The 11,347-nt window shown below is 34.9% G+C and overlaps 1 protein-coding gene across 1 annotated transcript; it reads left to right on the top strand.

Annotated features, from left to right (window-relative positions):
• Positions 1-4,267: 4,267 nt before the first annotated feature.
• LOC132743318 (uncharacterized) lies at positions 4,268-7,323 on the top strand. The gene is made up of 2 exons (XM_060731853.1): positions 4,268-5,074; positions 5,721-7,323. The coding sequence occupies exons 1-2, from the start codon at positions 4,947-4,949 to the stop codon at positions 6,742-6,744; spliced, it is 1,152 nt and encodes a 383-aa protein (XP_060587836.1). The 5' UTR covers positions 4,268-4,946; the 3' UTR covers positions 6,745-7,323.
• The last annotated feature ends 4,024 nt before the right edge of the window (positions 7,324-11,347 follow it).

Here is an 11,347-nt window from a genome sequence, read left to right as displayed (position 1 = left end):
GAGTCATAGTTTGACGCTGACGCCGGCTTAATTAACGGTTTTCAGCAGTTGCGTCCCTTGATCCCTATAAATACATCATAAACCACAAGCACAAGTATCGGACCTTGGAAGAATATGACCACACTGATAAAAAACCTCTGTGTTCATCTTAAATGTGTAAAGAAAGGTGAAATATGAGCCCCCTTAAAAATATACTATAAGTTAAGAGAAGGCCGGAAAATCCAGTCGACGAGCAAGTGGTTTCTTTCCCGGGACGTTGTGAAAACAATACATAAGTATTGCAGGCTCGATTTGATTGAGTCTGTTTATTAGTGATAATGTAAAAGTGCAACATTTTTCATGCCTCCTAGCAACGGCATGAGAGGTATTCAATCTTCAACATTAATGTTACCTGAGTATTCTACAGCAGATTATAAATGTTTCTCTTTTGCGTAGATAACTTAAATACATTGATTAAAAACTTAAAACATCACATAAATATTTTAATTTCAATATATTACCCTTATATGAAATTTTGTATGATATTATATTGTGCAAACTATATCATCTACTTGGGGCCATAACCATAAAATAAGAAGGGGCCATGCATTCCGCAGTATTAATGACTTCTTATTATAACTAGAGCTATCACTTAAGGTGATTAATATCGTCATGCGACATTTTGGAAATTTAAGAGGTCTGAAGCAAAATTTGAACTCAACCTATAATTCATGAAGTATCACAACTGTGTACAAATATTTCTAATAACTAATGTTATCCTTCAGAAACCATTCTCTATTTTGAGTAACAGTGACTCTTGATCCAATGAGGTTCAAAAACAAATCGAGCAAGGGGTCTTCAAAAGTGCTTGCTAAATACCAAGTTTGATTACATTTTTCTATTAAAGTAACCTTTGGGTCAAAATTCAAGTTAAACTAGGGTCTTCATATAAGTAATAGAAAGAGCACCGAAACACGAGGTTATCTGATTTGTACGAGGGGGCGTAGCCCCCGAGTATTAATCAGATTACCGAGTGTTTTGGTGTTCTTTCTCTTTTGTATCATAGTCAAACATAAAAACACGTTCCCTGTTGTCACAATATGAAACCCCATCAAAAATGAACCAATGAACGAACATCTGAATATGATATTTCTGTCACTTTCCCTTTCTCTGCCGTCACAATATGTAAACCCCAGTAAAAATGAGCCAATCAATGGGCATGCTCTGGAGTGCGGGTAACTAATACCCGCACTCCAGTTAACGCACTGTGCATGTATATGTATAAGATTTAACCCTGCCACATTTTCAACAGAAAGGTCTCCAAACTATGATACAAGCTTGCTTTATAGCACGTTTCGGTCACAATATCTCATTCCTAAATCTGATTTTTGTTCAGATACCATTTTACTATTTTTAGTAACGGTGACATTGACCTTGACCCTTTGGGGGTACAAATGCAATACCAACCAAGACCTTTATATAAGCTTGCTAAAAACCAAGTTTGATTACACTAACTCATTCCTAACTTTAAATATTGTACGGAAATCTAATTCTAGTTTTTGTTATGGTGACCTTGACCTTGATCCAAAGGGGTCCAAATGGAAAACTAACCTAGGTTTTTTTATATAAGACTGATATATATAAGTTTTATCACAATATCTCATTCCAAACCCTAATTATTGTCCTGAAAACATGAAGGAGACCGACTAACCGACTGACGGACGTTCGAACCGACCAACCGAAAAACCGACTCCTATATACCCTTCTCCCCTAAACTTTGTTTGTGGGGGTATAACTATGTAAACGGCTTAACTGAATCATTGATCAGCTGATTTGATATTTTGACTCACATGATACTGAGCCGAAATTTGGTGTTCACTCAACAAAAAATGATAGCGATCATATGAACCGAAAGTCAGGATCAATTGATCGCGATAGTTAAGTACGTAAGCGACGTCCGGAAGACTCTTCAATTGGAGGCGCTTGTGTTTGTTATCCGTCTGCACCTCTACAAAATGGAGCGGCTCCCATAATTGGACCGAGAAACATAGGTTAAACGTAATAAAGCTAATAAACGATTGTTACAGTCGCCTATTTGAGAAATTTAAAGGGACAGCATTGACAAACAAAGAGGACTTCCTTTGGCATGTATATGTTTATGTTTATTTTCAAACATATGCATCTTTATTTAGCTCCATATGATTCCCTGAATGAATCGATACGAGCAAGCCTATATTATGTTCTGGGCGGAAATTGTTTAGCAGTGTTCAGCCTTAAACTATAAATAGATTTAACCATTACCTCCCTTTCCGGATGCAATAAATTTGTTTATATTGGTTACTAACTTTTACTTGACATAGTCTTACCTGCGACAGCGTAAAATCGTTTTTGTGTCTGGCGTATTATGTCTTCCCGTGGGAACACCACGAACTGGTTAATTAAATGACACAGTGCCTGGCAAAATGATTTTACGGCCCGAGACACTGTCGCTCTTGTACCCCATACACTTGTGCAATTACAATATGATGCGCATTGGATGCCAAAAATTGCAAAAGAAACAAGAACTGCCAGAAGCGGTGCCAGTGCATGGGAAAATTTCGTCTCCCTCCTCATATCAACCAAACCAACTATCCTCAAGCTGGTTTGAGGAAAGAAACGATAACGTTCCCGGATTTCTTCAATGCTGTAGTTATCTAGTGGGTTCGAATGATCCCGAAACACCAGCCGATGAAATGGTAGGCTACTCAAGTATCGTAACCGACGCTGCTGTGACACATACTCAGCCATTTTTCAGTGTTTTGTGGGATTGATCCTTAATTTGATCCAACTAAATACGAGCATCAAAATTTGGATTAATTTTATCCAGATTTTCCCGGTTTAGATTTGTTTGGGGAATTCTTAGTGAACACAAATTTTAAAAATTTTTTGGTTTTTCCGAAAATTTTAAAATTTCCAAAAAAATTGACTTGTTTTCCAAATAAAGGGAAAAAAGAAAATTTTTAGTGAAAAAGGTCCCGGGGAAAGAAAGAGGAGAAGGTTTTTTCGAAGAAAAAATGCTTTTTCCACTACATATTTTTTTTTAAAAGGGCCCCCCCTTAAAAAGGGAACAGAATTCACGGGCCTTGGACCATGAAAATCGCAATTTTGGTAAACACATCCTCTCTCATCATTACTATTTATTTACTTTATTTCCTAAATACCCAGGATAAGATTTTAAAGATTTTAAGTAATAAAATACTTTCACTATATATACAACAGAGCTCCGCCCTAGGCCCAGAATCTCTGACCATCGGACTATGAATTTTAGAATTTTGTAGAGGGCTCAATGCTTATAACAATCATGCTATCAGTTTGACTGCTTGATGCCCATGAGTAAAAAAGAAGATTTTTAAAGATTGCATTAATTTTTAATGGTTTTAACCCAGCCCCTCAGGTGATCAATTTTCATATTTTTTCACTAAACCTCTAGTAGATGCTTTATGCCAAAATCGGTTGAAATTTGTTCAGTGGTTCCAGAAATGAAGCTCAAAATGTTCAAATGTAAACGCACGATGCAAACGGATAGCAATATCATAACACTGGTAACTTTTTACTGCAACACAACCCTTTACACCTGAAGTTATGAAGAATTTAATCCGGCGAGAGTTCTTCGTCGAAAGTAGTGCAAAAAGAATATCATATGAAAATTGCAGACTAGGTGTTATTGAGTCTGCTCATAACAGATAATGTAAAAATGAGGCCGTGGATTTTCTAACACAGGGCGTGATCTTGTTTTTTCATAATGATGATTTAATATATTGATCTTCTTTAAAACTCCAGAATAAAAAGGTACATGGATAAGGTTTATTTTGAATAGCGACCGAGGCCTAGTGGTTAAGGTCGTTGACTTCAAACCACTTGTATCTCGCTGACGTAGGTTTGAATCACGCAAGGGAAATTGGATTATTATATGTAAGAAAGCTATCCAGCAAGCTTAGTGAACGTGGTGGTTCTAATCAAGTGGCCGCTCGTGTCTGAAATAATGGAAGGGTAACTGAGGTCTTCCTTCACCAATAAAACTGGAAAATTGCGATATGACTACTGTGTTGGTGCGACGTAAAACCAAATCAAAATGGTTATTTTGTGAGTATCGGTTATTAAATCTGTCGTCACGAGACTCTATCAACACAAGTAGATTTATCTTCTTTTGAGAAATAAATCCCGTTTAATTTTTGACGGGTGCATATGTGTAACTGCCTCAAAACTCATCCGTGTGAAACGGTAAAACATTCTGATAAAACTGGTTTTCGTAAGTTTACCAAGCACGAGTTTTTCGTGCGTACATTGTAAAGGCTGCGCATTTAAAGTTTAAAATTTGACGTGGAAACATCGCTTATTAAAACTGCTCTCGGTATTTGAAATGCTTCAACAGTTCAACACAGCTGGTTTCAACTGTTCACCAATTCGTCTTTCAGATAAGTATTTCATGTTATTTTGATTAATTTTGCTTTTATAAAATGTGCATTTTGAATTTAGTATGGCAGTGATTTTTAATATGCATTTCACAGTGTAGCTATAACTTACGCAAAATTTGCTAACTTGGTTCGATATGGTATATATTATATACATACCAAATGTTGTTGTTTTTTATGTTTACTACCACTGACATTTTGCCATTGGGTCATGACAAATTGAAAGATTGCTTATTTCAAGTCTTCATGTGCGACACAAGGCGTGGGCGCGAGCACGTGTCTTATATGTAAATTTTATACATGTTTATGCAGAAGTACAATACAAATACTGCCTGACTCAGTTATCTCCGCATGACTAATCATTATTTTATATGTTGAATAAAGTTTACAATTCGATTTTAAATACAGATATAGCCGGTTCGTTTGGGATCTTCTAAGAATAGAAGAGACGCCTTAGAAGATCTCGGAAGAGAAAAGTAATCGAACGGACAGCTGCCGGAAGTTAGAAGATTCAAAATGGCCGCTTGTCAGGATATTGTACCTATTGTTTTCAATGAATTGTTTTTCGAAGAAAATGAGACACGGATGGTCGTTGAAAAGACAGGTCATTCGATACCAATAATATCAGCACTATATGCAGCAGTGTAAGTGCTATACACATCTAGATTTTCATTTTTAACGGACGAAAAATGAACTTGAGATAATTTCGGATTGGACAAATTTCGGAAATTTACAATTGCAATGCAGTTAGTAAACGTCTGATTATTTCTTCATATTATTGAAGATTATACAAATGCGTGCTCACATTTATTTGCAAGTAATAATATACATGTTCAATATATAATGGAAACTATAATGGAAGACTTTTCATTTCACTAGTTTGCTTTCACACACCCAAACATGCAGTATCACACGGAATAAGAATGAAATATAGTGAATATATAGACATTGTCAAGGCTGTCCATCAACAAATTCGTGTATGATTGAACTAGTTCTCTAAAACAGCCTAGACTATTTGAAGGAAACTTCTTTATAATATTATAAAAATAATAAACATGAAGAGTTCAGAACACTAGATGGGCATAACACTGTTCCTTTTTAATATGTTGATTTTTGACAGCGCTATGGCATTTTAACTTCCGTAATATTTTAATTATTGACTGCCAAATTTGGATCCGCTGTTCTGTGACAGTGATGTGAATCATTTACTTGTTTTACCTTTGGATGGAATTAAAAATAATACCAAATTGAAAAAAAAAACATTCTTCAATATTGTGTTGCTTTTTTCAGATGCAGAGATGATGTACCAAAGGTAGAAAACTATACAGAGGTCACTGTACCTCAGTATCTCCCAAATGATTTTAAATCATTCTTTCGTATGACAAGAGGTACTTTTGAAAAAATACTCCAGCAAATTTCTGGTGCAGAAAAACTAAGAAGAAGAATTGGCATTGGGGGACGTCAACAAATTGCAATAGATAAAGACTTACTAATGACTTGCTGGTTCCTGGGAAACTTGGAATCAGTACGATCCATTGCAGATATATTTAATGTATTCAAATCAACTTTCTTGGACCACAATAGACGAATGCTAACTGATCTTTGTGACAGTCTTTTGAAAACAGTAATTTGCTGGCCTTCTGACAATGAAAAGCATGCTGTAATTAGTGAATTTCAAAATAAGAAAGGCTTTCCAGGTGTTTTGGGGGCAATAGATGGCACACACATCAAGATTTCTGCTCCAACAAGAAGACATCAAGATTACTTCAATAGGAAAGGGTACTATTCAATAATCTTACAAGCAGTTTGTCGCGAGGACAGACGATTTAGAGATGTGTATTGTGGATGGCCAGGAAAGGCGCACGATGCACGGGTTTTCAGAAATTCGCCATTGTGTGAAGCATTGCCAGCATTAACTGGAATAAACCACATACTTGGGGATGGAGCTTATCCTATCTCTCGATACTTAATGACCCCTTATCGTGATAATGGTCATTTAACAAGGGAACAAGTAAACTTCAACAAAACCCTGTCTGGAACACGTGTTTTAATAAAGAACAGTTTTGGCATGTTGAAAAGTAGGTTTCGACGACTGCAGCACATAGACATGGTGGATATTGAGTATATTATCAAAGCTGTTATTGCGGCTTGTATATTGCATAATTTGTGCATATTAAATGAAGATGAAATCGACATAATTTTTGAAGATAATAATCCTGACAATGATGTTAACAATGGATTGTTAGTACCACAGAACAATGCTGAAGGTGTTATGAAAAGAATGATGCTAACAAGACAGTTAAACAGGGGCTGAACTAGTCTATGAATCTGCATTTGATTATTCGAGCCATAGTTATGAAAATTCTAAAAAATAAGTGGCGTAGAACACAAACAAAAATTCCTGTTTTGTTACTGGATTTTCAAGTCTTTCACCATAGTAATTATTGCTTTCACAGCTTTATCAATAGAATCTATGATATGATCAAAGTATTTTATTCCTTTTCACAAACTAACTTTGGATACAACATTTCACTATTTGCCGAAACAACATTGCCGAGTTGTTTTAAATAAATCTACATCATGGTTTTGTTACTCAAGTAAAATAATAAATAAGCTTGTGTGTTTTTTCATGTTTATTCACTTGGCATTTTACCAGAAAAATACTTGCAATAAAATAATCACAGTTCAACAAAAGATCACATTTGGTTCTTTGTAGTCTTTTGATATGGTTCCCCTCATTTTAAATGTTGTCACTCATTATTATCCTTAAAGAAACTCGTGCTATGCTTAAAACTATAAGAAGTAGTACAATATTTCTACATTAACTTTTTGTTCTCAGATGTATTATTTGAGTGTTCAATGAAAGTATGTATAAAACCTTAAAACTTCTGAATCTTTTTTGTCATTACTTTTCATTTCCATTGCATGAAATGTGTTTATCAAAAAGTCCAGTGTTGAACAATTCCACGATTATTTGAAATACTACATCTCTACAATGAAAGAGGTACATGTTTCCAAAACAAAAAGAAATGAATGCTATTTTGTATTTGTGTACAATTATTATAAAATGGGAGAGAAAATGTATCTAAAGATAGTTTTGGACTTTCCTACAAAACTGATTTTGGAACTTAAAATAAATTCACTGTAACTTAACTAAATATTCACTGTAGAATGCTTGCATTGCATCTTCGGGACAGTGCTGTGCCTGAAATATTTGGCTACTTTATATACAAAGTACAAATAGATCCCATAGGCATCTTAGTGCACACCGTAATGTGAAATTTCTTTTTAAAAAAGCAGACTTCTATTAAATTGGTACTCTTACATGTACTTTCAATATTGTTTCCCAGCTTATGACAATCATGAACTCAATCCGCAATCATGTACGGTAAAAGTTTCTATTCTCAATATACAGTAAATTAAGGGGTCAAACTTATAATTGAGGACCATCTCAAAAGACATAAATGGAACCTTAAGCAGGCTGTGCCCAAGTGAGCTAAAAATACAGATCACGGCAAGATTCAATAATTACAAAAAATAACAACATCATGATTATCTGTCATAAACAACATTTATGTCTGAAATCTTTAAATAAAAAACAAGCAAATTCGTTGAATTTATATCCCCCGCCGAGTTCTGGTTATCATTAATACAACAACTGAAGACATAAGGCTTTATTTATATATTAATCATGGCATAAACAGTAATATTCTTTGAACTTGATAAATATTCAGGGCAATAACAGAGCCATAACTTTGTGTTAAATAGTAAAATCTGGAAATGCCAATGAGATGTATGCATACTACATAACTAATCAAGGGCCATAAATCTGAGTTATAAGTATGTGACTGGAACAAGGCGACTATATGCATATCTCCTCTTAGTATCCCATAAAGTTTCATTGAATTCCAGCCAATAGTAGCAGAGAAGTAGCGAGGAAACAAATATTTTTCTATATGGATACTGCATAACTAATCAAGGGCCATAACTCTGAGTTAAAGTGTCTGACCGAAACAAGCCGACGATATGCCCATCTCCTCTTGATATTGATGATTCCCATAAAGTTTCGTTGAATTCCAGCCAGTAGTTGCAGAGAACTACTCCGGAAACGAATTTTACTCCATATGCAAATTGCATAACTAATCAAGGGCCATAACTGAGTTAAAGGGTCGGACCGGAACAAGCCGACGATATGCGCATCTCCATTTGATATTGATGATTCCCATAAAGTTTCGTTGAATTCCAGCCAGTTGTTTCAGAGAACTACTCCGGAAACAAAATTTGGACGTGGACGGACGGATGGACGGACAACGTCAAAACTATATCCCCCTCCCGATTCCATCGGCGGGGGATAATAACATTATGACTATCTGTCATTATAAAGAATATTTATGTTTAGACATCTTTAAATGAAAAATAACATTATGACTATCTGTCATTTTAAACAATAATTATGTTTAGACATCTTTAAATAAAAAATAACATTATGACTATCTGTCATTATAAACAACATTTATGTTTAGACATCTTTAAATGTCAAAATTCCTGAGCACAGCAAGGTAAAAACATAACAAAACATATACCAACATTATGACTGTCATTATAGACAACATTATTGTTTTACAGAAATAAATGGCTCCCCCTCCGGCCCATATGAACCCAATAACCACCGGGACCCAAAAACAACAAAGCCGCCTACTCTGTAAACTCAATTATGTGTAAAGTTTTAAGGTTCTAGGTAACAAGATTCTTAAATCATTGATCAGAAATGTAGCTCTGACCTTCTACCTACAGACCCTTTAAACAACAAGGTGATGGACTGAAAAAACTGAGCAAGAGGGCTTTCTGGCCCAATGTCACTTACGTGAATTTAACTAAAAAGACTAGAAAACATGATTTTTCATATAAAAACAAGTAAAATCAAGACTTAAATTCCACAATCAGCTTTGCCATTGTGCCACAAGATTTTTGGCCCAAATGAAGTGTAATTCATTAAGAATGATGTTAAAATGACAACATTTTTCACTGTTTCTTGCAGGATGTTTCTAGCTTAAAAAGTTGTTGTTTGATTGTAAAATTTCTTTCACAAACTCAGACACTTGCACATAATCACTTCAAAAAATAACTGAAAAATATCCAAGCAAGAGGGGAATGATGGCCCTAAAACACTCACCTGAATTAAGTTGCCTGTTTTAAAATAAAATCGTAAGAACCAATAGACATTTTGAGAAGACTGATTATACCTAAATACAAGCAAAGTTTCAAAAAGATCAGATATATAATTATGTAGCCTCTTGGGTGTTAACAAGCATTTTCTTTGCCTTGACCTACTGATTTAGCTTTTGACTGCAAATGACCCATATTCAAACTTTACCTAAGACTATTAAGATAAACATCCTGACCAAGTTTCATTGATATACAATCATAAATGTGACCTCTACAGTGTTAACAAGCTTTTCCTATGATTTGACGTAATGACCTAGTTGTTTAAGCACATAACCAAATTTCGACCTATTGGACCTAGGGGTCATCAAGATAAACATTTTGACCAAGTTTTACAAAGATAAAATTATAAATGCGACCTCTACAGTGTTAACAAGTTTAACTTTAATTTGACCTTGTGACCTGGTTTTTTTTACCAATGTTGTTCTTAACCCAGAAATCAACAAGATTCTGACCAAGTTTCATTAAGATACATTCATAAGTATGTGACCTCTAGAGTGTTAACAAAATTGTGGACGGACTGACGCACGACAGACAAAAGGCGATCACAAAAGCCACTTATGACAAGCAAACTAAAAAGGTAAAGTAAACAAATATTGAAGAGTTAGACCTTAAAGGGATTGAAATTCCATGTATGTGTTTGTGATTTCATGTAAGATAAAAGTTTTGTTGTTTGAAACTTATTATCCAGCTGTATAATAAATATTTCAGGCAGCGTATGCCACACACGTATTTTGATCGTCACCTCATTTGGACCCATTTTGTAATGGCTGGTCACATTTTAATATGAAGAAGGCACTATTCCTTTTGATTCTGGCATTTGCAAAATGATCATGGATGAATACAATGCAGTCCCTCGTATTGCTTAAAAGGTGAAATGTCATCAATGGCTTGAGCCAGTGGTGCATTATCTACGTCTACATCCGAAAAAAAAACTGTTTCACAACTGGAAGCTGTTTCTGAAAATATAAAAACACATCTGAGTAATACAAAGAGTGATTCAAAATTAAGCAAGGTAACTTAATAGTGTGAAATATTGAAGAAGGCATCTTATAGAATTCAAGTCATCTGTTGCCCAATCATTTATTGTCTTCTCTGAGCAGTTTGGGCCCAAACTAGTCAGTGCACCAACGATAATGTAAAAGTATAAAGTTATGCCTAACCCTTAAACTATTCATTAAGTAGAGTAATGCATGCAGGTTTTTCAACAACTTGACCTAATGATACAGTTTTTGACCCAAAGTGATCCAGATTTGATCTCATTTTACAATTTATTGAGCTCAATATTTGACCCATTTTCATGAGTTTTCTTTTAACATCTTTAACATTCATAAAAAAAATTATCAAAAAGCGAACAGTGAAGATCCTGATCAGACTGCACAGATGTGAAGGCTGGTCTGGGTCTGCGCTGCTCACATATGCGTTAAAACAATGTATTAATGGGGTTTCCTGTCATTTGCTTTTGACACCAAATGATCAAGATTTTACAGTCCTCCAAGGTGTTATTGTGATGAATATTCATAACATGTTTCATGCCATTCCTATCAAAAATGTGGTCTTCAGACGAATTAAATTGGTTTTTCTATTCTTTGACATAGTAACTTAGTTTATGACCCCACATGAACCCGTTAAGTTCGTCAGAGATTTAATGGAGGCAATTATTCTAACCAATTCACATTTAGTTTTGATCAAAA

The sequence above is a fragment of the Ruditapes philippinarum genome, unplaced genomic scaffold, assembly GCF_026571515.1.
Source record: "Ruditapes philippinarum isolate M1 unplaced genomic scaffold, ASM2657151v2 ctg14674_1_1_1_1, whole genome shotgun sequence".
NCBI classification, from domain to species: domain Eukaryota; kingdom Metazoa; phylum Mollusca; class Bivalvia; order Venerida; family Veneridae; genus Ruditapes; species Ruditapes philippinarum.
This window is presented reverse-complemented; position numbering and strand designations above follow the sequence as displayed.